This window comes from Papio anubis, unplaced genomic scaffold (assembly GCF_008728515.1).
Source record: "Papio anubis isolate 15944 unplaced genomic scaffold, Panubis1.0 scaffold89, whole genome shotgun sequence".
NCBI lineage: Eukaryota > Metazoa > Chordata > Mammalia > Primates > Cercopithecidae > Papio > Papio anubis.
Genome location: NW_022169137.1, coordinates 134,448 through 162,090, shown reverse-complemented (window position 1 = coordinate 162,090; position 27,643 = coordinate 134,448). Strand labels below are relative to the sequence as shown.

The following is a 27,643-nucleotide window of genomic DNA, read 5'->3' as shown; positions in this document are numbered from 1 at the left end:
TCTAAGGTAATATTCACTTTATTGTGATACATGATAATATTCACAGGTCACTTTGATTAAGATAAACACAACTTTTGGGGCCACCATTTAGCCACTACAACAGGCAATAAAAACATAAACCCATTCAGGCCATTATGAGAGCAACAAAGAAAACAAAGCAGGGAATAGGGATAAGAGAGTAATAGGGGATGCTATTTTTGCTGAGCGGGCTACAGAGGGCCTCCCTAATGTGGAGGCTTTGGAGCAGAGACCTCCTTGAAATAGATGAAAAACGTTGTTCTGGCAGAGGGAAGAGCAAGTGCAAAGGCCCTAGGATTGATCATTGTCGTATTTGAAGAGGTGAGTGGCAAAGAGACTCGTGTCTTAGACGTGTAGTAGGAGATGGGTCAAAAAGGCAGAATTTGGATTTTATTCTGAGTAAAAAGGGAAGCCATTGGTAGAGCAGAGATGTAATTGATCTAACTTTTTTTTTTTTTTACTGCGGCCGATGTGTGGAGAATAGACTATAGAGAGCAGAGAAGTACTATGACCACTCAGGGAGGTACTGCAATATTCCAGGCAGGAGACAATAGTGCCTAGGACTCGAATAGTGGCTATGGAAGTAGGGAGAAGTGATCTGATTTGAGACATGTTTTGAAAGTTGAGCCAACAGGATTTGCTAATTGAGTGAATTTAGGTGACACTATTAGGGGAGTCAAGGATGTCGCTAATGTTTTTTGCCTATGTGACTGGAAGGATAAGAGCCATGGCCAACTGAAATTTGAAGGATGGCAGAGAAGCAGTCTTGGGAATCCGTAATTCCATTTTGGAATTTGAAATGACTTTCGGCATCCAAGTAGAGATATTCTGTAGTCAGCTGAACACAGGAGTCTGGAGCTCAGGGTGAAAGACATATATTGGGCATCATTAGTGAATAGCCAGTATTGTAAATCACCAACTAGTAGGTGTAGTTAGAGAAAAGGACAAAAACTGAGCCCTGAAGCACTACGCAATTAAGAAATCAAGAGATGTGGAAGAACCAGGACAAAAGTCTGTAAAGTAAGCCAGTGAGGAAGTAAAACCATGAAAGTCTGCTGACTTGGAAAACAAATAAGAAAGTGACTCAAAGAGGGAATGGTCAACTGCATCAAACACTGCTAATAGATCAAGTAATATGAGGATTGTGAATCTACCATGGAATTTGTCAGTGAGACAGTCATCAGCAGTCTTGACAAGATAAGTTTTGATGGAGTTGTGGGCACAAATCCATTTGAAGTGGGTTCAAAAGGGAATCAGACAAAAGGAATTGTAAGCAACTAATCTGGAAAATTATTCCAGTGAGTTTTGCTGTTAAGAGGAGCAAAAAAACAGAGCAGTAGCCAGAGGAATTTTTTTTTTAATTGGAGATACTATAACATAGTATCATGCTGACGCAATGATATTACGAGAGGCAAAAATTGATAATGCAAGCAAGAGCATGAATGTTAAGAGAGAATTCCACAAGTGAGTGAGAAGGGACAGAGTCCAGAGCCTTAGTGGCCAACCAGTCTTGCACAGGAGCAGGGCAGCCCTCCTTATAACAGAAGCAAACTCAGAGTACCTGTGTACAGATGCAGGGGAGGTAGATCTGCTAGTGAGACGAGGAACATGCTCTTCTTATGGCTTCCACTGTCCCTGTGCAATCAGAAGCAAGCTTATCAGCTAAGAATGAGGTGAGTAAACAAGGGTAAAGTTTGAAAAGCTGTGGAAGGGCCTTCAGAGAGTAAATTGTTAAGGCCAGTAGTGAATTATCTAGTGAATTTTCCAGAACAGCGCTTTCTCATAGAAATATAATGCAAACCATCCATGGAATATTAAGTTTTCTAGTACCCATATTGAAAACATGAAAAGAAATAGGTACAATTAATTTCAATGGTATATTTTACTTAAGCCAACATATTCAAAATATTATTTCAACATGTAATCAGTATAAAAATTACCAAAATATTTTAGATTCATTTTTTTAGTAATGAGTTTTTAAAAGCCAGTGTGCATTTTACATTTTCAGCACATCTCAGTTCAGATGAACCATATTTTAAGTGCTCAGTAGCCACGTGTGGCCAGTGCTACCATACTGAACATTGCAGGTCTAGGAAATGAAGTAATGCTAATGAAGAATGCCGAGGGTCCCTGGAGATTGGGAGCCACGAACTGAAGTGAGGTTGGTATGGCTGAGTGTTTTTCTCCAGCCATATTCAGAGCTCCTATACCGATGTGGAGTAGGCAGAGAGTTGAACTTGACCAGGGATTGAGTTCTGCAAGCAACATTCAACCAAAGGGAAAAAAGGGAAGGGAACTGGTGGCATGTGGAACCAATTGATTATGTAGACTGACCATAGAACATAGGACACCGAAGTTAGCATGGGGTAGGAGAGGGGTGTAAAAAGGTGGTGGGGCAACCAAAGTTCCAGTAGCATCATAGAACTTTAAGAACTGTAGATGCTCTGCAACATAAAAAGATGTCTAGGTAATCCCTGCCCTCAGCAAGCTAATCTTGACAGCAGATTTACCAACAGTTATGCTATTAAGATGGCATGTGATAAACACCAGAAAAGTAGCACAAAATGTGTTCTATGGGAGTTTAGAAGAGGAAGAGTTCACCTCTGGCTAGGATGGCCCATGAGGGTTCCTGGAGGGGGTGGTGGGTAAGTCAGATCTTAAAGGATGAATAGGATTTTTGTCAGCACATAGGAAACATGGTACAAAGTGAGGAAAAAGCACAAGCACAGATAGAAAATAAAAAATGTTCACTATTTCTTTGGGTAAGGTTAAAAAAAAACAACCTTAATATTCATTGAGGGAATCATTAATTACAATAGGGTAGTAATAATGGGTCTTGAAAGAAAAGTACAGAGCTAATTTCCCTGGGGGAAGAAAGACCTCATCATAAAAGAAAGGCATCCCCCCAGAATACAATGTTTCTTAGGTGTGGGAAAACTGAGTGGCAAAGATTATTCTCAAGAAATAAATGCCTACCCCTTCTCAACCTTTTGGCTAAGATCAAGTGAAGAAATAAATGCCCTTTATTTCTGGCCCACCTCACCCCTACACATACTCATGCACCTGTAAACACAGGAGCACACACACACACACACACACACACACACGCATGCACACAGACACACAAAGCATCCATCTTTCCTTTAGAATTCAGTATCATATACTTAGCTCCCTTCTCTGGAAACGGTCAGTTACTTCCAAAGAGAAGCAATGTTTACCTTTCATTCTCAGATTCTGGAAGAAAACATTTAGAACCAACTAGGATCAGAGTGGGTGAGATTAAAAAGGCTTTGATTACTATTAACACCTTAGGAATAGTACTGTACTCCCACCACACAGACCCAGTTGATGATTCTTTTAGAAAACAAGCTGCACATATACACTATAATCTTTTTTTCTAAGTCTGTTGCTGTTTCTATTAAAATTTTAAGGGGAAAATAGCATTTTACTTTGGCTCTCAACACAGTCATCATTGAACAACAAGAAATTTAGTTTTTCCTAAGTATGTGTGGACTGTTGTTGAAAAAAATATCATCTTCTCTCTTCCCAGCTCTAAATGGTTTGGGAAACCTGCCAGTAAATCCACTCCCTCCCTTTTTTCAAAGAATTTCCTACTTCAATCAGAATATTTAGAAACAGTAAGAGCTAGACTTTTCCACGTGAGATTTTAATAATACTGTGCTTTGTATTTACATATCATACATGATTGGTATGTCATAGCTCACTATCACTTTAAGTTTTTAAATTAGTATATAAAAGCACAAGGTTTAGAAGCAACTCTTCTTGTGCTCAACAGTAAGTTATTAATGTCAGGATTGAAACTCATGATTACTGACACATGTAGTCCTACAAAGGTCATTCTTGTAACATAAAAGGAAATGTCCAGTAAGTATTAATAGAACATTGCAATTATCAAATATCTCATTTATTCAAGGTCATTTTAAGAGCCAAGGAACTTTAATTATATAAATAACCACATTAAACCCTTTAGACCTACATTAATATGAATACAAATTAAGGTATCATTCAATAAATATGAATAAATATATACATACATAATCAAATCAGTTTCACAAAGTAGAATGTATTTCAATCAGACAGTCAGCAAATAGGTCAATATACTTAAAAATGTGAACTACTGCTTTAAAAAAATTTCACTAACGTGCTATAATCCTGAAGGCTACAGATGCCACTGGTCAGACTGTTTCACATGCCATCAAGTCTTTCCCCTTTGGATATAAAAACATCCATTGTCTGCTGACCCAATTAGGAAGGAAAGTATCTGGTTCTTTTAACAGTGCTGGCTGTGGTTTTACTCCCGATACCTTTAACACTCATATGTCTGGGAGATTCTGTAAGATCTGTCTCAAGGAAGCACAGGCTACCACGTGGGCATCTGAAGGAAGATTAGCAAGTGACTGAATCAGCTTCTTGACTATTGTCTTCAAACACTGGTGGGCAGCATTCAAGTCTCTGTCAAACTGCTGTCCTTCAATCTGTAGAGCCAAATGACTGCAGATGTTTCTAAACTCAACACTATCCTGAAATGAACAACAAACACAAACAAGAAATTAGATAGGTTATGGGGGGCATTTGTTGTACTTTGCTTACCCAACTTCCATTCCTTTCGCTTCTGGTGACAGCACTCTGTGTTTTGGTTTTCTTTATTTTTTTCTTGGAAAACTACCCCCCATTCTTAGCCTATGTAGTTGGACCAAAGCTGATCACAACTCCAGGGACCAGGCCAATCAGAGCATGGACTGATCAGAATGGACAGATGATCTAAGCCAAGGCCAATAAGCCACAGGCCAAGGATATCTGCTAGACGAGACCTAAAGAGGATCTGCTATCCTCTTTAGCTGAGGCTGTTGGAAAATATCTTGCCACCATAAAGATAGCATCCAAATGAGAATGCGGCCAACACAGAAGAAAGGAGAACCAAGAGATTAAAAGAGACATATTCTAATCTAATACTTTCTGAGTATGTGGCTCTAGCTGTACTTGAACAATAAACTCCAAGATTTTTTGGCCATCTGGGTCAATAAATATCACTTTTTTACTTAACCCAGTTGGACTTGAGTTTCTGTTACTTGTTCCTAGAAGAACTGTGACAAATACACAAATAGCCTGTGTTTCTATTATCCCATACTCACTGTGTTCAGTATTCCAGTACAGAATTTGTTATTTAATGGACATGGTCTCAAGAAATCCCCAAATGCAAATTTAGAAAGAACAGTTCCCAGGTAATTTAAAAGAAGGAGGTAATTCAATATTTTTAATCCCTAAATGGTTTATTTTCTAAAATCCATTGCACATAAATGGTACATTGGGATGATTCCACATCAGAGATAATGTTGAATATACGATCTCTTTTCAGTATATGGAAATGACGTCCCCAGGACTTCTGGTTCTGGCAACAAAACGAGAACTTAGTTTTCCCAAGGAATTCTCTTTGCTACTGAATTCCTAAAATTCTAAATAAAAATAGGGCAAACATCCTTTCTGAGCTTGCAAGAAAATAAGAGAAATCTCTCAGAAGCCAAAAATTTTTAAAAGATTATTTTAGCTGCCTACCAATACTATGAAGAAATGAAAGTTCATCTCTCTTGAGCCGGGTTTGGGATGGAGAGTAAAGTTGTCCCTCGGAATGTGGAATAGCGGACCTGTATTACACAGTTGTTTGACTTTGGAATTGCCCTCTGTACCAGATGAACATCCTGGGAACACTCGTGCTAAGAAATCAACTTAAAATTTTGAACTGGGCTGAAACAGCCATGAACACATGGCAAAAACAAACAAAAACATATTCCAGGGAAACATGTCTGCAACCATTGCCCTACAATAGTATATGCATAATGCCTATGTTGACGATGAAGTCAAAGTATGAAATTTAAAACACAATCTACCATGATATAGCAGATGCAATATGGGACAAGATTACACTCGAAGAATTTAAAATAGAGACTATAAAATATGTTTTAAATCAGCAGTCCCCAACCTTTTGGCATCAGGGACCAGTTTTGTGGAAGACAATTTTTTTCCATGGCTGGTGGTGGCAAATGGTGTCAGGATGAAACTGTTCTACCTCTGATCATCAGGCATTAGATACTCTTTTTTTTTTTTTTTTTCTTTGAAGAGATGAGATTTTTTTTTTTAGTCAAATAATTAGTCATCCTTGAGTCTGCATGCTTTGTCAAATAAAAATTATTTTATGATTGGCAAAGTTTTCTTGTTACCAATTATAAAATATACCCAGTATGCCCCTTAAAAAATAACAATCTTTTTCTTGAAGGGCAAATCACAACATGCTGATTATTTCATAATAAATTGAAGGTGAACAAAGGAGAAAATGCAGTACATTTATACTTTGAGAAGAAACTAATTCTAATACTCATGTGTCACCTTAATACTCATGTGTCGCCTTATTCTGGCTGGCATACAGTAGATGGCCCACAAGTGTTCAGTGATTGAATGAATGATTGGATGAATAAATATTATTCTTGAAAAAAATCTCGGTAATTACTTCCTGATCATACTGGATACTGTCAGGTATAGTTTCAGAAAATATTCTGTAATTTAATTAATAAAACTGGGAATTAGAAGAAAGAAAATTTGCTGCTAAAATACTGCCAAATATCCAGTTATATGGTATGAATTGGTAGCTTCGATAAGGCCTTCTTATTTACTCTAAAAATTTCTAATATCGTACTTGTTCTATTAGCCACCTATTATCTGATGATGAGTGGCTGGAATTTCTCTGTTAAATCTTCATTCCCTTAGCCCTAGTTTTACAATGATATTTAAGTGCAGTCATTCTTGCAGATATTCACAGGAACACCTAGTGCTTTTCTTAACAACAAATTTAATTGACTATTATTATTTATTATTTTTTAGTTTTTATTATACTTTAAGTTCTAGGGTACAGGTGCACAACATGCAGGTTTGTTCCATATGTATACATGTGCCATGTTGGTGTGCTGCACCCAGTAACTCATCATTTACATTAGGTATATCTCCTAATGCTATCCCTCCCCCCTTCCCCCTTCCCACGACAGGCCCGGGTGTGTGAAGTTCCCCACCCTGTATCCAAGTGTTCTCATTGTTCAATTCCCACCTATGAGAAGGAGCACACAACCTAGATCCTTCACATGCTGAATTCACAATAGGGTTTGTGCTCCTATGAGAATCTAATGCTGCTGCTGATCCAACAGGAGGAGGAGCTCAGGTGGCAGTGCTTGCTAACCTACTGCTCATCTCCTACTGTGCAGTGTGGTTCCTAACAGGCCACAGACCGGTTCCTGTTCATGGCCCAGGGGTTAGGTACCTGTGCCTTAAATGAGTAAAGATATAAAAGAAGAAATCAAAAAAGTGTTTTAAGAAAAAATAGGCTTGCAAAAGAAGCACATCTACTTCTAAAAAAAATGAAAATTATAGTAGAAATTTAAAACTTAATTGACAGCTTAAACACCTGATTAAATCTATCTGAAGTGAGGATGAGGAAACTAGATAATAAATATGAAAAAAATACCTTAGAATGCAAGATTACAAGTTGAAGACATGGGAAATATGAATGAGAGGTTGAACAACATGAATGACAGAATGAGAAAGTCCAACAAACACTTCTAGGAGAACAACAGAGAGAATGGGAAAGAGGCAATATTAAAGAGAACAATGGATTAGAATTATACAGAGTAGATCCAAAACAGAAATCTTTATATTAAGGAAGTAAAATATGCCAAAGGGAGAACAAGTTGAGTGAAATCCAAATCTAAACTCATCGAGGCAAAATTACTTTTAAAGGCAATCGCAAGGAAAAATACAGATGGACTTCAAGGTAAGACAAGACAGCAGCTGACTTCTCACCATAACAATAGAGAAGACGACGGAATAATGGCCTCAAATAACTGTCAAGCTAGAATTTTGTTGATTCCTACTAAACTATCATTTAAAACTCAGGGAAAAATAAATATGCTGTCATTTAAGAGGACAGAATTACCACTAATAGACTCTCAGATATTTCTGAAGACGTAATTCTGAAAGAGGAAATTCAACTGAAAATGGTTGAGATTCAGGATGCAACAGTGAAAAAAGAAACTCAGAAACGTGGTATAAATCTAAAGAATGTATTGTTTAAAACAAAAATTATAACAACTAACGTGGAGTTTGGGACATCTAAATGTGGTAAATGAATGACGGTTCATTTTAGAACCATCTGAGCAAGATGTTTCTCAAATGCTGAACAGCAGTGACATGTCGAATGGAGTGGCACTCTAAGCACTGTATTATTCAAGAGAAAGGTGGCAAGCTCATACATTTTAGACTTGTTAGGTACATGTGTGAAAAATGTAAGAGTTATTATTAAAAGTAGAGAAATAATACATAAAACTTCAAAATCAGCAGAGGGAAAAGATGAATTAAAATTTTATTGGCTGGGCACAGTGGCTCATGCCTGTAATTCCAACACTTTGGGAGGCTAAGACAAGCAGATTGCTTGTCCAGGAGTTCGAGACCAGCCTGGGCTACATGGCAAAACCCTGTCTCTAAAAAAAAAAAAAAAAAAAAAAAAAAAATGCAAAAATTATCTGGGCAAGAGGGCATGCACCTGTGGTCCCACCTACTCAGGAGGCTGAGGTGGGAGGATCACATTGAGCCCAGGAGGTCAAGACTGCAGTGAGCAATAATCATGCAATTGCTCTCCAGCCTGGGCAACAGAGTGAGACCCTGTCTCAAAGAAAAAGAAAAAACAGATTATTGACCCTATGTATATAGAAGGTAAACTGGAGAAATAAAGATACAAACATAAGGCAAGGTAAACAGAAAACACTAAATAAGATAGTAGTAATAAGCCTACACATATTAGAAAGCACAACAAATGCAAAGCAATAAACTCACCTTTTGGAAGATAGTGATTACTATGTTGGTTTTATATGCTGTTTACAAGAAACACATTTAAAACTAAAACCACATAAAGATTGAAAGTGAATGGATATTTAAACATATGCTAAGCAAAGAGAAGACAAAATAAAACCATTAAAAAAATCATTATTTGGGATAAAATAAACTATGAGTAATAAAATGAATGATTCCCCAAGAAGATGTCACAATTTTGTACTTGTACGTCCCTAATATGATAATCATAACATACATTCAGTCTACACACATACAAGCTGATTTTAACCTAGCTTCCTCTGAAACTAGATTGATCAAACAACAAAACAGAGAAAGATTGAAAAACACTAACCACAAGCTTGAACCAATGGAAATAAGAAAATATACATTATTGTCAAACATGTGGACTATTTATAAAGCTGACTATATTATAATGTCACAAAGCAAATCTCAACAACTATCAGAAAGTCTCTATCATGCAAATCACAATGCAAATAAATGAGAAATCAATAACATAGATACCCTTCCCAAAACATGTGTGACTTAGAAAATCCACTGCTAAAAAATTCATGGATCAGTGAAAAAAAATAATTGAAATTTTCAAATACTTTATACTGAACTATATCACAAATTTGTGGGATGTAGCCACAGTGAGAAACACTTTGACTTAAATGATTATGTAAATAAAGAATAATCCCTGAAAACCCATGAGCTAAAAATTCAACTAAATAATGTAGGAAAAGAGAAGCAGATACTGTCATTCAAAAGAAAATGAAAGGAAGAACTAAAAGTTGAACAAAAGTTTGATGAGGGACCAGAGTTTTATTCCTAATTCTGTCTATAAGGAGAAACTATTCTTCTCCCTGTTTTTTTGATTGAGAAGGACACAGGTTTCTGACAAAGTACTTATTTGAAAACATCCGCCGGAAACAAAACCAATGTTCATTTCAACTTAGCAAACAGTGGCAGCAGGACCACCTGTGAGCTAGGTGCCAGGACAGAACCATACCACGCTCAAGGATTCGCAAGCTACCATACTTTTTGTTCTTTTCTCTTTAAAGCATTCTTGCTTCCCTACCTTTGTGTGTTGCTCATTTCTGCCCAGAAGGTGTCAAAGAGCTGTTTAGATCAAGCTTGTCCAACCTGTGGCTCAAGATGGCATTGAATATAGCCCAACACAAATTTGTAAATTTTCTTAAAACACTGTAAGTCTGTGTGTGTGTGTGTGTGTGTGATTTTTTTTTTTTTTTTAAATTTAGCTCATCAGCTGCTGTCATTAGTGTTAGTGTATTTTATGTGTGACCCAAGAAAATTCTTCTTCTAATGTGGCCCAGGGAAGCTGAAAAATTGGACATCCCTGGTGTAGATGACCTGTCCCATGGCTTATGAGGTGGCCTGTGTGCTGAAGCATACTACTAGGGAATGGGAAAGTAGGAGAGAAAAATCACTCTGGACTATTTCCTCAAGATCCACATCAAGGGAAATTGTCCGATTGCTTTATAGAAGTAATCCAACACTAAGTACAAAGTATAAGGATCAAAGAAAACATGCAAGGGGAAATTCAAAATAGAAGGAACCACTAAAACGTGTGCTGAGGTATGCCTATTAGCCAGTGTGCAAAGGAATTCATCACCCAAAGAAGACTAAAATGCCTTTAAAAATATAGTTGTGGGCCGAAAACCTGAAGTCAATTTCACGTTTTACTGTAAAGAATCAAAGAAGGCATCGTTTGGGGAAATTACACGTATAATAAAAGTCGACTGCTGGGCTGTACTGGTCCCTGAGGCCCTGGGCAAACTTCAGATCTCTGGCAAGCTTTGCAAACTATTCTAGTACAGTATTTCCTTTTTATCCTTTCTCAAATATATTAGCAGTCAAAGAAAACAAATTAATAGGAATAGGCTTTCCATGGGACTCTTAAGCCAGGGTAGGGAAAAATAAAACAGGTGAGTGCTTCTCTACCATTCAAGAAGGTCTGAAGGCCAACTCTGGATCCAATAATCATTGCCTTCAACCAAACTTCTGCTGAGTCTGCAGTGGAAGGTAGGGGTCACAAGTCACAGCATTAAGGCAATAGTATATTAAGTGGCTCACAGGCTTTCAGTAGAAACTCACATGATCAATATTGGTGATGATTTCACTCAGGATGCTTTCCATTCAATGACAGAGCCTATCCTCCCAGCCGCTTTTATTTAGCAAATCCCAGATGCTCCCAGAAATGATGTAATATCCTACACGATGCTTTGAGTACTTTGCCAGAATTAGAACTACATGGTTGAGCAATCTAAAAGTAGATTTTGAAGCTTCTAAAGCCTTGTGTAATTTCAGACTCTGGATATGAAATGTATTGATTGCTACAGCGGTCCAAATTGATGGCCAGCATTTACATTTTTAAGCCAGTTGAGATACTCTCATGTGACTCAACGGATCTATTGGGGTAATGGCCTTGGCCTGTTTAACTCAGCTAAATGAATTAGTTAAATTTATTTCAAATGTGTATCAAGCCTCCACCACATGGCTGGATAAAAGGCAATAAGATATGGTACTTGATCTATAAAGAGCTTATAACCTACTAGGGGGAAATGAGACACATAGATCATATACCAAATATCCATTGCAATATGATGAGGGCTATGGTAAAAACACAAAACCCCAATTCTATGGAAGAATAGACATGTATACACTCATAATTTAAGCACAGCACAGGGTTCATGCAAAGCTCGTTCTGTCATGTGACTCCTTCCTATAGCGTGCTGGGGTTTTATTGTTCAAAATTCATTTGGACACACTAGAGAAATTCGTGTGCTTAGGAGGCAATCCATTCAAAGAAATAGCTCTAGATTTTACATTATGGCTTATTAATTTTTAGCACACATCTGCCCTGTGGTAGGCAGAATAATAGCCTTCCAAAGATGTCCACATCCTAGTTTTCAGAACCTGTATGTTACCCCACATGGCACAGGAACTTTGCAGATGTTAGTTAGAACAGGAAGCTCTCCAAGCCATTATAAAGACCCCGGGGATGGAGACAGAGCTCATTCTTTCAAGAGCACTGGACTTGCCATCTGAACGCTGGTTCTACCCCTTTGGCCAAGCCATTATGCCTATGGAACACTCAGTTTTCTAATCTGTGAAATGGAAACAATAATAGTTACCACACGGAGGGGTTTCAGAAGTCAAACTAGCTCATGTATATGGAAACTCTTTGTATTTTTAGGTGCTCCTTTACATTAATAACTAAAGTTATGGCGGACTCTGTTAGACATTGGGAGATCAGTAAGGAGAAGGAGAGGGCAGGGGAGGGTAGAGGGAAAAAGAAAGGGGAAGGGAAAAGAAAAGAAAAGAAAAGAGAAAGAAAACAAAAAAAAAAATCTGCCCTGTAGAAACTTAGAATCTAATTGGTGAGATGAAATTTATTTGCAATTGTTCAGTAGGAATGTCACAAAAATAAGATTAAGGTTCAACAACAAAGGTGGAGGCCATTAGTAAGCTTTTTGCAGAAGAGGAGAACGGAGGCTTGCATGAAGTATCAGAGAAGTGGTAGGTGGGAAAGACTATATTAGATACTACAAGATAGACAGGTGGTATGGAAGAAAGCATTATTTGGCTCATAGGCCCCTGTAATCAGAATAAATAACGGAAGCCAAAGTGTGGAGTCAAGAAGGGGCTGGGTCAGGGAGAAGGAGAAAGTCTGAAAAGAATAGAATTTTGTGTAGAATATGAGGATATGGTTGTGTGGAAAGCCTTGAACGTCAGAGTAAAGTCCTTGAACACTTCCAATCATTGTAGTAACATGCAAACCAGCTTTTGAAGAACACTGGTCTGGCCTACACGCCTGAGCACCTACTCAGCACCAGACTGCGAGCTTGCCTCATTCTATACCTTGTCTCACTCAGTGCTCATAACCATCCGTGACAGATGAAAAGAAATGTGGCTTGGGGAGAGTACATGATGTAGCTAAGTAACACAGCAAGTTAGTGACAGAGTTAAAATTAACTTCTCCCAGGGATGAAGCTGAATTGACCACAGTGGATAAGCTTTTTGATGTGCTACTGGATTCAGTTTGCCAGTATTTTATTGAGGATTTTTGTATCGATGCTCATCAGGGATATTGGCCTGAAATTTTCTTTTTCTCTTGTGTCTCTGCCAGGTTTTGGTATCAGGATGATGCTGGCCTCATAAAATGAGATAGGGAGGAGTCCCTCTTTTTCTACTATTTGGAATAGTTACAGAAGGAATGGTACCAGCTCCTCTTTGTACCTCTGGTAGAATTCGGCTGTGAATCCGTCTGGTCCTGGGCTTTTTTTAGTTGGTAGGCTATTCATTACTGCCTCAATTTCAGAACTTGATATTGGTCTATTCAGGATTCAACTTCTTCCTGGTTTAGTCTTGGGAGGGTATATGTGTCCAGGAATTTATCCATTTCCTCTAGAATTTCTAGCTCATTTGCACAGAGGTGTTTATAGTATTCTCTGATGGAAGTTTGTGTTTCTGTGGGATTAGTGGTGATATTCCCTTTATCATTTTTATTGTGTTTATTTGATTATTCTCTCTGTTCTCCTTTATTAATCTGGCTAGCAGTCTATCTATTTTGTTAACCTTTTCAAAAAACCAGCTCCTGGATTCATTGATTTTTTGAATGGTTTTTCATGTCTTTATCTCCTTCAGTTCTGCTCTAATTGTAGTTATTTATTCTTTTGAAGAACACTGGTCTGGCCTAGATGCCTGAGCACCTACTCAGCAGCAGACTGCAAGCTTGACTCATTCTATACCTTGTATGCTAGCTTTTGAATTTGTTTGCTCTTGCTTCTCTGGTTCTTCTAATTGTGATATTAGGGTGTCAATATTAGATCTTTCCCACTTTCTCCTGTGGGCATTTAGTGCTATAAATTTCCCTCTAAACACTACTTTAGCTGTGTCCCAGAGATCCTGGTATGTTGTATCTTTGTTCTCATTGGTTTCAAAGAACTTATTTATTTCTGCCTTAATTTTGTTATTTACCCAGTAGTCATTCAGGAATAGGTTGTTCAGTTTCCATGTAGTTGTGTGGTTTTGAGTGAGTTTCTTAATCCTGAGTTCTAATTTCATTACACTGTGGTCCGAGAGACTGTTTGTTATGATTTCCATTCTTTTGCATTTGCTGAGGAGTGTTCAACATATGCAAATCAATAAATGTAATTCATACATAAACAGAACCCATGGCAAAAACCACATGATTATCTCAATAGATGCATAAAAGGCCTTTGATAAAATTCAACAGCCCTTCATGCTAAAAACTCTTAAGAAACTAGGTATTGATGAAACATATCTCAAAATAATAAGAGCTATTTATGACAAACCCACAGCCAATATCATACTGAATGGGCAAAAGCTGGAAGCATTCCCTTTGAAAAACCAGCACAAGACAAGGACACCCTCTCTCACCACTCCTATTCAACATAGTATTGGAAGTTCAGGCCAGGGCAATCAGGCAAGAGAATGAAATAAAGCATATTCAAACAGGAAGAGAGGAAGTCAAATTGTCTCTGTTTGCAGATGGCATTATTGTATATTCAGAAAACTCCATAGTCTCAGCCCAAAATCTCCTTAAGCTGATAAGCAACTTCAGCAAAGTCTCAGGATATAAAATCAAGGTGCAAAAATCACAAGCATTCCTATACACCAATAATAGAGAGCCAAATCATGAGTGAACTCTCATTCACAATTGCTACAAAGAGAATAAAATACCAAGGAATACAAATTACAAGGGATGTGAAGGACCTCTTCAAGGAGAACTACAAACTACTGCTCAAGGAAATAAGAGAGGACACAAACAAATGGAAAAACATTCCATGTTCATGGATAGGAAGAATCAATATTGTGAAAATGGCCATACTGCCCAAGGTAATTTATAGATTCAATGCTATTCCCATCAAGTTACCATTGACTTTCTTCACAGAATTAGAAAAAACTGCTTTAAATTGCATATGGAACCAAAAAAGAGCCTGTATAGACAAGACAATCCTAAAGAAAAAGAACAAAGCTGGAGGCATTATGCTACCTGACTTCAAACTATACTACAAGGCTACAGTAACCAAAACAGCATGGTACTGGTACCAAACCATATATACAGACCAATGGAACAGAACTGAGGCCTCAGAAATAACACCATACATCTACAACCATCTGATCTTTGACAAACCTGACAAAAAAAAGCAATGGGGAAAGGATTCCCTATTTAATAAATAGTGTTGGGAAAACTGACTAGCCATATGCCAAAAACTGAAACTGGACCCCTTCCTTACACCTTATACAAAAATTAACTTGAGATAGATTAAAGACTTAAATATAAGACCTAAAACCATAAAAACCCTAGAAAGAAACCTAGGCAATACCATCAGGACATAGACATAGGCAAAGATTTCATGAGTAAAACACCAAAAGCAATGGCAACAAAAGCCAAAATTGATAAATAGGATCTAATTAAACTAAAGGCTTATGCACAGCAAAAGAAACTATCATCAGAGTGAACAGGCAACCTACAGAATGGGAGAAAATTTTTGCAATCCATACATCTGAAAAAGGGCTAATATCCAGAATCTACGAGGAATTTAAACAAATTTACAAGAAAAAAACAACCCCATCAAAAAGTGGGCAAAGGATATGAACAGACACTTCTCAAAAGAAGACATCTGTGCAGCCAGCAAACATACGAAAAGAAAGCTAATCATCACTGGTCATTAGAGAAGTGCAAATCAAAACCATAATGAGATACCATCTCATGCCAGTTAGAACGGAGATCATTAAAAAGTCAGGAAACACAGATACTAGAATGTATGTGGAGAAATAGGAATGCTTTCACACTGTTGGTGGGAGTATAAATTAGTTCAGCCATTGTGGAAGACAGTGTGGCGATTCCTCAAGGATCTAGAACCAGAAATACAATTAGGCCCAGCAATCCTATTACTGGGTATGGACCCAAAGGATTATAAGTCATTCTACTATAAAGACACCTGCATGCGTATGTTTATTGCAGCACTCTTCACAATAACAAAGACTTGGAACCAACCCAAATGCCCATCAATCATAGACTAGATAAAGAAAATGTGGCACATACATACCATGGAATACTATGCAGCCATTAAAAAGGATGAGTTCATGTCTTTTGCAGGGACACGGATGAAGCCATCATTGTCAGCAAACTAACACAGGAACAGAAAACCAAACACTGCATGTTCTCACTCATAAGTGAGAGTTGAAGAATGAGAGCACATGTAAACAGGGAGGGGAATATCACACACCGGGGCCTGTAGGGGGGTGGGGGGCTAGGGGAGGGATAGCATTAGAAGAAATACCTAACGTAGATCATGGGTTGATGGGTGCAGCAAACCACCATGGCACACGTATACCTATGTAACAAACCTGCACGTTCTGCACAGAACTTAAACTATAATAAAAAAATTAACTCCTCTATTTCAGAACTTAAACATTCATCAGACTCACCCCAGATCCCAAATGATGCCAGGTACAGTAATGACTTACAGAGCCAAGCTCGGCCATGTGGTGCGGGAGACAAGACTGGCAGGAATTACAGAGCTATAGCTGCTCCGGCAGGGCGACAGGGGCATCTTGGAAGCAAGCGGGAGAAGCACTAAACCAGTTTTGGGATGGAACAAAATGTCTACAGGTGAATCGTTTCATATTTCTTTTTTGGCCATCTTCACACTATTTTTCTTAAGGTTGACTGAGTGTTATGAGTGGTATGAAGCTCAAAAATTGGCAAGGATCGCATCCAAATGGAAGACTGGCCTGTTGGCCCATCCCTCCTCCCTGCAGCGTAATTGAGAGGGCTTGGCTATTCGAAAGATATTCAAGGCATGGAATCTTCTACACCCCATGTAGAATTGCAGATGACATTATTGTATATTCAGAAAACCCCATCGTCTCAGCCCAAAATCTCCTTAAGCTGATAAGCAACTTCAGCAAAGTCTCAGGATACAAAATCAATGTGCAAAAATCACAAGCATTCCTATACACCAATAATAGACAAACACAGAGCCAAATCATGAGAGAGCTCCCATTCACAATTGCTACAAAGAGAATAAAATACCAAGGAATACAAATTACAAGGGATGGGAAGGACCTCTTCAAGGAGAACTACAAACCACTGAGCTAATCAGAGACCGCCCAACTGGAGGTCTCCTTTCCTCAGCTCTGTTCTCTCCTACCCGCTGTGAGGGAGGTCTCTCGGAAAAACCGCCACACCGTGTACTTTTCTGCATTCCGCATTGTGCATTTATTAGGAATGCACACATCTGGAATTCTTGAACAACTGAAAATGCACCTGCAAAGTCTTAAAAGGAAAGACAAGCTAAGCCTTTTTTTAAAGCTTGGTACTGAAAATAAACACTCTCATCATAACTGAAGTCTTGAAGACAAAAAGAATCTAGCAGTGTGAGTCCATTTGAGAGCCTGTTTTCCGAAACCAATGCCAGTGGATAGTAAAGTCAAAAACCCAATATGACTTAATCGGCTCTAAAATGCAGATAACATTTAAACAAGCCACATGGATTGTGCTTTTTTCTCCTACCATGTCACCTTCAAAATCACTTCTACATAAATTGTAAATCAGTTCGTACTCAACCACCGGCTTTACAGCAAGTTGGCTCTTTTCAAAAGAGTCACGTCTTGAGATACCTTGAGTTTTATTCTCTTACACTGGCCTCCACAAGCTTGTTTCTTCTCACGTTTCCCCCTCTAGCTCTCCCTGAAGGCTTCATGTCCTCTACAGAGAGCATGAAAGAAACAGATGGAGAGATGGGGGTGGGAGGGCAGAGAGAAAGAGAACAGAAGAGAAGAAAGAGAAGGAAAGAGAGAGGAGAAGAAGAAAGAGACAGAGGGAAGAAAGAAAAAAAGAGGCCGGACGCGGTGGCTCACGCCTGTAATCCCAGCACTTTGGGAGGCTGAGATGGGCGGATCACGAGGTCAGGAGATCGAGATCATCCTGGCTAACACGGTGAAACCCCATCTCTTTTTTTGCATTACCCCAAATGCAAAAAAATTAGCCAGGCGCGGTGGCAGGCGCCTGTAGTCCCAGCTACTCGGGAGGCTGAGGCAGGAGAATGGCTTGAACCTGGGAGGCAGAGCTTGCAGTGGGCCGAGATGGCGCCACTGCACTCCAGCCTGGGCAACAGAGCGAGACTCCGTCTCAGAAAAGGAAAAAAAAAAAAAAAAAAAGGAAAGAAAAAAGAAAGAGAGAAAGGAAGGAAGCAAAGAAGGAAGAAGTCTGTGTTGGGGCCTGTCCTTAGTAAACTTCTGCCTGGCCAGCAGGTTGCTCTCCACTAAAGCAGTCCAGTGCTGGGCCCAACAAAAGAATACAAATCCCTTCTCCAGACCCATTAGCACCCTCTACACTGGATGTCTACATAAAAGGGGAGTGATTTTTTCTGTTTTACTGGGATGTTGTGGAAAACATACTATCGTGAATCACGATTTGCCCTAACTTCATTTGGTTCATCAACATCTGGCTTTGAACTACAAATCACAGGGCCCAGAACAGTCATCCATCACCTGAACCCAAGGTCAGTCTCAATAGATGTGTAACTGTGTATTAATAAAACACCCAATGAAGAAGCAAAGTATTAGCCAGTCACCATTAAAAAGTCTATCATCCACAGGAAATTAAACATTTTTACTTGTGGTAGACCCACTGGAAATGCTCACAAATAACTAAGGCTCCTGATGCATTTGCTTTGGGTACAGCACCGTTTCCAGTTGAAAATCCAGTCAAAAGCACTTTTGTGATGGGTATAAGCACTTGATTCAGGGGTGCTCACCAGGCAAACCCAAAAATGGTAAAATAAAACACTGTAACATTTTCACCAAGATGTCAAACATAAGTAGTTTTGTTTTAGGCCTTTCCCGAAGTATCTCTCCCCAAATGTTCATTTCAGAAAGCTTTTAGGTCCTGATTTTCATATCATTCATATTATAAGAAATTGCAAATCTATACATAAGCTACTTCTAGAGCAGTCACCATATCCATGGGTTAGGGGGAGAGAAGAACAGAAATTCTGTGACTCATCACTGCACCTTTTTTCTAACATAAAAGCATGATTTTGTCACAGATAATGAGCACCACCTTGGCTATGGCTACTGATTATATAACCGTGAGCATTTATGTCTTCAATAGTATGTTAGTAGTCTTTGAAGACACAATTCTCAAATTTGCAGAAGCTGGTTTCACTTGTTCAGAGGAAGACATTGATGATGAGTGCTTTTTTCCCCAATGGGAAAAAGATTTGATTATTATTTTATTATTATTACCGTTAAAAGGTTGATGCCTCATGAATTCTTACTGACTGTTATTTTTATGAATTCTATTCTTGATAGTACCAAATATAGATACTTCTGGAAAGTGACAGCGGCACATTCAGTTTTCAAAGTTTGCTAATGACAAGGAAGGGAAGTATGGGGACTCATGGGGCTGGCTACATAGAGAAAGCTTTGAGCATGTTTACGAACCAAAAGGGTCAGCAGAGAGGGGGCAGTAGAAAATATAAGAAGAGAGAAAGTTGATAGAAACAACTCCAGGGGCAAATGAAAGATTTGCTTATTATTATTTTTTTTTAACCAATGGGCAAAAAAAGCACTCATCATCAATGTCTTCCTCTGAACAAGTCAATATTCACACTTGCAGTTTGCAATGACTGTGAAGCCAAAGCCAGCAGTTTTATGACTGCTGCTCTTGCACCACAGAATGAGAAAACCAGCAAGGACTATCAAACATGCGGGAATAATAATGCACTCATTGAAACGGGTGAGCTCACAGGCAGGTTTCATCTACAAGGGCAAAAACGTTCTTCTGCCTCTGAAAGTGAGCTTCCGCCACAATTTCCATGAAACTTGCTTCAGAACAGAACTCTTGGAAACTATAAATGTTTTTAATTCTCAAAAGAAGATAGACAAAACTCAATCAGAGTAACTCGTCATTGGCTTGGCTAACGGTCCCTATGTGAATTAGTCATTTTCAGCAGTTCAAAAAATCCTAGACTAGCTTCCTCCTGGTGTCCTGCACGCTTCTATGCTCCCTTCAGGTGGCAAATGTTGAAGGCATTCCTGCTAGTATTACTAGTTTGATAGTGATTTCCTGATTTTACCTAGTGCTTTCTGTCACTCTATCAGGCAGCCACAATGGAAGGAGGTGCAGAGATCATTCAGTGTTATGGACTAAACTGTGTGGTCCCCTCATTCACATGCTCAACCCCCAATGTGACTGTATTTGGAGATAGGCTCTTAGCGAGGCAATTGAGGTAAAATGAAGTTATAAAGCGGCTCAACTCTGATAAGACTGGTGTTCTTCTAAGAGACACCAAGACATGCAAAGCTTTCTCTCTCTGCCTGCACACACTGTGGATGGGCCATGTGAGGACGCAACAAGAAGGCAGCTGTCTGCAAGCCAGGAAGGAAGCTCTTACTAGAAATGGAATTTGTTGGCACTGTGATTTTGGACTTCCAACCTCCAGAACAGGGAGAATATAAATGTCTGTTATTTAAGTCACCCCGTCTGTGGTATTTTGCTATGGCAGCTCCGCTGGCTACGATGTGACTGTTGTAGTCCAAGCAGTGTACACAGTGCACAGCATGTACGACTATCGCCCCTAAGATCTCTCATGTACACAATTTGAGCATGATGTTCATAACGCCCCTAAGGGCAACACTGTGATGTAGGAGAATAAGTTAGATAAAACCCATCGCTTCTTAGCTGCAGGGTCTTGAGCAAAGTCCTCAATTCCTCCAAGCCTCAGTTTCCTCTGTTATAAATGTTTGTTAAGCTGGTTAAATCTAGCCTCGGCACCAAATTTAATAAGATTCGGTACTGTTAAGCATTTTTCATCCACCATGAAGAAACCCACTGCATGGGTGTTTGCATGTGTATGATGATTTCTAAGTGTTCAAAGGAATATTGTGTTGGTTTCTTTAATTAAAGAGTAAAATTCTATTTTAAAATGTCTGTTATCATTGTGGTGAGAATTTTTCTGCCTTCATGCCTGCAAACTTCACTGTCTTAACCTTCTGGTGGATTGATCAGTGAGTCACTCACTGGTGACACCTCTAAGCCTATCACTAGGCATGAGGCTAAAGCTGACCTCTAGATAGTGTAGGCTTCCTGGAAATCTCTTTGGATCATCCTGAGTCTGCTTTTGTCAATAGTTCCAGAAAAATAGACACAGAGTTAATGGATCATATTCATTAATATCAAGAATAGAATTTACAAAAGTAACAGTCAATAAGAATTCATGAGGCATCAATCTTTTAACAGTAATAATAATGATAATCATAATAACTCAGATAGATGGAGACTAACTTTGGGAAGCCACTGACTAAATGTATGATCTCAGTAACCCTTTAGGTTAGATACCATTATCCTCACTATACAGGGAGGAAACTGAGGGACAGAAAGGCTAAATAACTTACCCAAGGGCCAATGTAGGAAGTGGCAGAGTAGGTCTGAAATGCTCCGTGGGACATGACTGCTGTGCTATGCTGTCTCCACTGCAGGATCTCTAATGCCTGTCAACTGCGTCATGGGCTTTAGTTCAAGTGAATCTCCCTCCTACCTTCTGTGGTAAGTAACACCACCAAAGAGATCTGATGCTGGAGAGGTTCCCACGTACTTCTAAATGATACACAGTAGTTATTTCCATTCACAGAAATCCTCCTGCAAGGATTTCTGAAATCATTCTATTGTATAAAATCTGTATGTTCCTGATTTAAAAATATACAAAACATCCTTCCAAGTCATTTGAATTAACACTAGTATTAAGGAAGCTAAGTCTGCATAACCAGCCCCCTGGAAAGACAGAATGCCATCTCCTCAAGTCTAAGTGCTGTGTAATCATTAATCTACAAACCAAATGGAGATATTACCTGTTCTGCAAACAGCAAATCAAACAAAATTCCTAGGTGCTGGCCCGGCGCGGTGGCTCAAGCCTGTAATCCCAGCACTTTGGGAGGCCGAGATGGGCGGATCACGAGGTCAGGAGATCGAGATCATCCTGGCTAACCCAGTGAAACCCCGTCTCTACTAAAAAATACAAAAAAATAACAGGGAATAAACCTAGCCGGGCAAGGTGGCGGGCGCCTGTAATCCCAGCTACTTGGGAGGCTGAGGCAGGAGAATGGCGTAAACCCGGGGCGGAGCTTGCCGTGAGCTGAGATCCGGCCACTGCACTCCAGCCTGGGTGACAGAGCGAGACTCCGTCTCAAAAAAAAAAAAAAAAAAAAAAAAAAAATTTCCTAGGTGCTGCCAAGGGAACAAATCATACAGAGAAACTGCTCTCTGCTTGTCTCTTGAAAGCCCTGGCTATTTCCAGGGGCCCTAAAACTCATTATCCCCCTGCGGGTGAACAGCAGACTCCAGTAGCTGTATATTTCTAGAAAGTGGCAGCAATACATCTAAATGTTTTCAGTTTGCTCATGACAGGAAGGGAAGGATGGGGATTCAAGGGGTGGGTAGGTAAAGAGTGTTATGGACCAAGAGGGTCAGCAGAGAGGGGGCAGTAGAAAATGTAAGGAGAGAGAAAATTGATAGAAACAGGTCCAGGAGCAAGTGAAAGATTTGCTCCGGTGGAATTAACATGAATATACGTGGGGATGGGGGGCAGCATTTAAATTTTAGAGACAAAAATGAAGATGAGTAGAAATGCAATTTTTTAGATAGATATTTGTGTCCACCAGCCTCTATTTTCTCAGAAAAGGTGTGAGAGGGTTGAGGTTTGGATGAAGAAGGCTTGAGGAGGATGGAAAATGTTTAGAATCAAAAGTCAGTTAGAAAGGACTAAAAGGATTTCCAAGTAGAAGTGACTGTGGCATTAAGCTAACATGGCATAGTTTATAGTGGACTGCTTCCAGAGCAGAGGACATGGGGTTTAGTCCATTGCCACGGAGTTGGGTCAAGCCCTTAGAAAATTGTCTTCTGACCTGACTTTCAAATGGAAACCTACCCTTCTATGATTTATCCAGGCTTCTGTGATCTACCTACCCTTTGCTTGCAAGACAATCCAAGGTCCTCAGCATGACACACAGGCCTTTCCCTAACTGGCCCCCATTTGTGTCTCCAGCATCAGTTTTTGCCTTCTGCCATATTGAACTTAACTGTCATTCCTCCAGAGCCTCAGGCCCTTTCAGTGCTGCTGGGCCTTGACCAAAGGATTCCCCTGAAATGTTTTTCCCTTTAATGTCTGGGAAATAATATGTACTTTTTTTTTTAAAGGCTGCCTCCTCTGAGAAGCCTTCCAGGGTCACCTTAGGTAAAACGGATTATCAGTCTCTCTTTTTGCCAGCCTTATCTATGCCCTGTATGTGTTACTGACATCACAAGTTCATATTTCATCCATTTTAAAATGCACTTTTATTCACATTTTTTAAAAATCCCTGAAATAAGCCAGATGTGATGGCACATATTTGTAGTTGCAGCTACTCAGGAGGCTGAGGTGGGAAGATCACTTGAGCCCAGGGCTTGAGGCTGTAGTGTTATGATTGCACCTGTGAATGGCTACCGCACTGCAGCCTTGGCAACACAGGTAGACCTTGTCTCAAAAAAAAACAAAAAACAAAAACAAAAAAAAAACTCTTAAATTAGCATGTAACTTATAATCAATGGTGTATCATAGTTTAATGACAGGATTAAAAAAAATTTTGGTGATACCAAAAAAAAAGAAAAAGTACATCTTACATTGGAGAGCATTTGGTGAAATGCAGCTTCATTTTCTAACTTTCTAAAGTGAGTGTAAGAGTGCTTCTCATCTTGCCTCCCACCCCACCACCCCCACCACCTTTGGCAGTGTCTGGAGACATTTTTGGCTGTATCAACTTGCGGCAAGGAATATGCTGCTGGCATCTAACAGGCAGAGGCGTGAGATGATGCTAAACATCATACACAGGACAATCCCCAACAACAAAGAATTAGCCAGGTCAAAATGTGAATAGTACAGAGATTGAGAAACCCCGATGTCGAGAAACAATACCTATTTGGGTATATAATAGGCTTTATTATGTTTGATTTTAAATAAATCTTTTACAGTGTATAGTGCAACTTAATATATAGCAACTTTTTCCAAACCTTGGCTTGTGCAGAATAGCAACTCTTGAGACATATTGTAAGCTCTCCTCGTCACCCCTCCCCGACTCCCTTCTGCTAGATGCCCCAGGGGAATCAATACAGCAATGCTCCTGGTCAAAATCTGAAAGCCAAAATGTCTCAGAGAGATCTGTGACCTTAAACCAATTAGGTTAGTTAATGGCAAGTCCAGAACTGAAACGCAGACCCCCAGATTTCCGCAATCACACTCAGCCTGGGAGACAGCTGCTCCGTTCCCGAGCTAAATTGGCTAACACAGTTTGGTACCTTAAGAGGAAATGTGCCGTACCTATATGAGCTGGGTGACTTAGCAAGAGTTTAGCATTAGTATTCACGCTTTAACACCCGGGACCCACCTGGCTTTCACCCCGCTTTATGATAGTTTAGGTTGACTCTGTAAGACCCCTTAGCTCTGTGGGGAATTGGATTTATGCAAAAAATAATAGTGATTCATGAATGTGAAGGAACTTTAAATAAATGTAGATGATTTCATCATACAAAAGGCAGAAGGGACTTAGTAAGTGTATTTAAGGCTCTGGAGGAAGCGTTATTAATTTGGAAAGTGGGTGGAGGGAGCTGTCCTCTATCCCTACAAGCTGCACGTGTGGAAAGGGCCTTTCCAGCGCAGGAAGCTGATTTCTGTGAGAAAGGAAGGAGTTCCAGGGGGAGATTTTGGCAACGCAGTCCCCACATCTCGGTTGTGCCAGTCAGGCGGGCCTCAGGTGGGTCTGGGGATCCCTGCCTCTTCTGCTGAGTCCCCAGAGTGTCCCCCGCCCCCTTCCTTCTCCCACCGGGGCTGAATCACAGTGGGCAGCAGTGTTTGGGATCCTGCGATCAACCCACCGCCATCCCAGCAGCCCCACCCTTGGAGGAACGGGGGTTGCCCTGCACGTCAGAGGGGATGGCTGGGGCCAGACTCACCTTCAGGTGGATGGGAAAGGACCGCTCCTGCTGGAGGGGCCCCAGCAGCGTCTGCTCCACGTTGACCAGCTCCGAAGTCGAGTCCACCACGCGGGCTAGCGCGCTGCGCATCGCCATCCGGGCCAGGGTGCAGGGCCCGCGGTCCTGGGGGAAGGGCAGCAATTCGGCGCCCCCCTCAGCGCCCCGCACTACCTCCTCCTCTGGTGAGCCCGTCCGGGCCGCGGTCCCCCGATTCCTGGTCCCCATGCCCCCGCCCCGCTCCTCGCGCCAGGGCCCTGGCCGGGCCCGCGGCGGGCCTGAGCGACGGGCTGGAGCGGTGGACACGTGCTCCGGGTCCCGCGGGTTCCCGGGGGCGCCTGGACCGTCCCCCCAGCCCCACTCCTGCTGCAGCAGCTGCAAGGTCTCCAGAGCCACCATTTGGTGGCTGATGGAGGCCACTAAGGGCGCGGGGCTGGCCATCGCCTCCGCCGGCGGCTCGGCGCGCTCCGCGTGCAGGTGGAGCAGCAGGGAGGGAGGCGGGGGCGTTGGGGTCGCCAGGGTCACATTTTCTAACCCGCGGCTCCTCGGCCTCAGGGTCTCACAGCGTGTGTGTTCGGCCCCGCCCCCGGCTCTGAATCGGTGACCCGTGCTGGCCTCTGCCTTCGCCCGAAGTCAGAATCAGGCGCGTTCTGACCCAAACTGCCTGACGCGCTGCTCAGTGTGCACTTGAAAATCAGCGAAATGCTGAGCGCTCGTTCTTCCCTCTCTCCAGGGCTTTGATGAGAAAACGTGCTGCTTTGTGCGGGCGCATCTATCGGCGGGGATACCCCGCCCCCACCTCCTTCGAAGGACGCCTGCCAGTGACCACTGAGGTCTGGGAGGTGGGGGTGCAACAGACCCACCCTGGGGCGAAAGTACGAAGAGCTCTAGAAAAACTTGCAAAAGGAAGACTGTGCCTTTCCCAACCCGAGGGGAATTTTCAGAAACTTGTTGAAGCAGCCTTCAAGGCCTTGCATCCGCCAAACAAAAGAAGGAGGAGTTGAGTATCTAGAAGTTCTGCTCTTCTCTGCTTTGTTCGATGCCACTTGAGCACCGAGAGCCTGGTGGCTGAACTAGCATCAGCAAGCCTCAAGGCCCAGGCCTGGCACTGCCCAGAAAAGCCTAAATGTTTTTTTGTGACACTCCCAAAAGACTTAGGCAGCAAGGTTGAAGTTAATCCTTTTATGAGCCATGAACTTAGGGACAGCTGTACAAATAGTTGCTGTTTTTAATTAAACCCAACATGGCTACTTCCTTAACTTAGAAAAAAGCGACTGGCAGTGTTACGCTTTGATAGATTGGAAACCATGGGTGTGTGATCACACTTAAGAAAATAGAAGATATTTGAGAGGAGTGGTATGGAAAACCAGTCCGGAGCAGCATTGTTCCGGCTTGCTTTCTGCAAGGAAAACCATTAGACAGCCCAACAGCCCAGTAAAGCCTGGGTCGTGGTGCATGCCCATGACAGATAGGTGGGCCCTGGCAGACCTGAGAATGGAATTTCATTCCTCCTTTAGGAGCCAGACAGCACCCTTGGTGCTGTGGAGATCTGGAGAGGCCTTTGAGTGAAAAGGCCACGCTGGTTAGTCTGTGAGTACAAAAGGATCATCAGAAGAGATATGGAGAGGGATGTGGGGTCCTTTAAGGTTTCTTTAACTCTGAGATAGTATGACCCCATATAATCCTCCCAACTTGCCAGCAAAGGTTCCTTCTCCTTCCCAGTGCTTTCTTCGCCTATGAAAACAAATCTGAATGCCAAGATAAAGAAAACCTTTCTTAAACAAAAACGAGTATGTTCACACTAATTATAACTAAGTAAAAATGCATGTCTGTGCATTGACAGAGAGGAAATTACTTTGGAGGGAAGTAAATAGTTTAACGTTGATTAGATTTTCTTGCCATGAAGTTACTTAAGTTCATAATAAAAAATAGAAAAATTTTTCTTTTTTAAAAAAATCCTCAAATGTTGAAATATATTAGGTTTAGCAGAGACTAACCAGCAATAGCAAAAAGGAACCCCTAATTTTCACAGAGCATGTCAGATCTCCAGGGCTGCCTGTCTTTCCAGATACACAGGAAATTCAGTTTCATGGGCTAACCCTTCCACTATCAAATGGCTGACTGCAAAACTTTCTTGACAGATGGAATTGCAGCCAACAGCAGAATTGAAATCACTAGACACAGGCTGACCTGAGGCCCCACTCTTCTGCATACCACGCTGAGTCAGAGCCATGAGACCAACTGAACCTCAGGGGGTATGACAAAAGGGTGCCAGAAAACCTTGGGGCCTGAGGGATGGCACATGCTGCTTAAATCGCTGCCTGCTTTTTCTAGTACTCTTAGGAAACCCTGGATCATCTGGCAACTGAGTAAAACACTCAGTTTTGTCTCTCTTGGCTATGGGTCGCACTGTCTTTTGCTATGACCCCAAAATGGCCTGTGTTCCAAAGCTAGAGATATGAGAGCCTAACTCAGGAAAAGTTTTCATAGTCTGTTTAGATGAGTCAATGGCATAGCAGATCTACCTTTGGTCTAAAACACCTCCATAGTTATGTTTACTGAGCTACCAGACGAAGTAAGAGATGGCCTACTTCTTACCCACTGTACTCACAATTTGAGGCCATTCTGTAAGACACATTCAAAAGGACAAAGTATTAGACATCTGATATGTTTGTT

The 27,643-nt window shown here is 40.8% G+C and overlaps 1 protein-coding gene across 1 annotated transcript; it reads right to left on the bottom strand.

The window, feature by feature from the left end:
• Positions 1 to 25,718, bottom strand: LOC101001397 (deleted in lymphocytic leukemia 7). Its single transcript, XM_003913897.5, has 2 exons — positions 24,950 to 25,718; positions 1 to 4,559 (listed from the first exon to the last, which is right to left on the bottom strand). Exons 1-2 carry the CDS (start codon positions 25,406 to 25,408, stop codon positions 4,353 to 4,355), a joined length of 666 nt encoding a protein of 221 aa, XP_003913946.1. The 5' UTR covers positions 25,409 to 25,718; the 3' UTR covers positions 1 to 4,352.
• Between the last annotated feature and the right edge of the window lie 1,925 nt (positions 25,719 to 27,643).

Coding starts and splice junctions, on each gene's coding strand:
- LOC101001397 (XM_003913897.5), bottom strand. CDS start 25,408: ATGGCCAGCCCCGCGCCCTTAGTGGCCTCCATCAGCCACCAAATGGTG. Junction 4,560..24,949: donor CCTTTCCCATCCACCTGAAG/GTGAGTCTGGCC, acceptor TGTTCATTTCAG/GATAGTGTTGAGTTTAGAAA.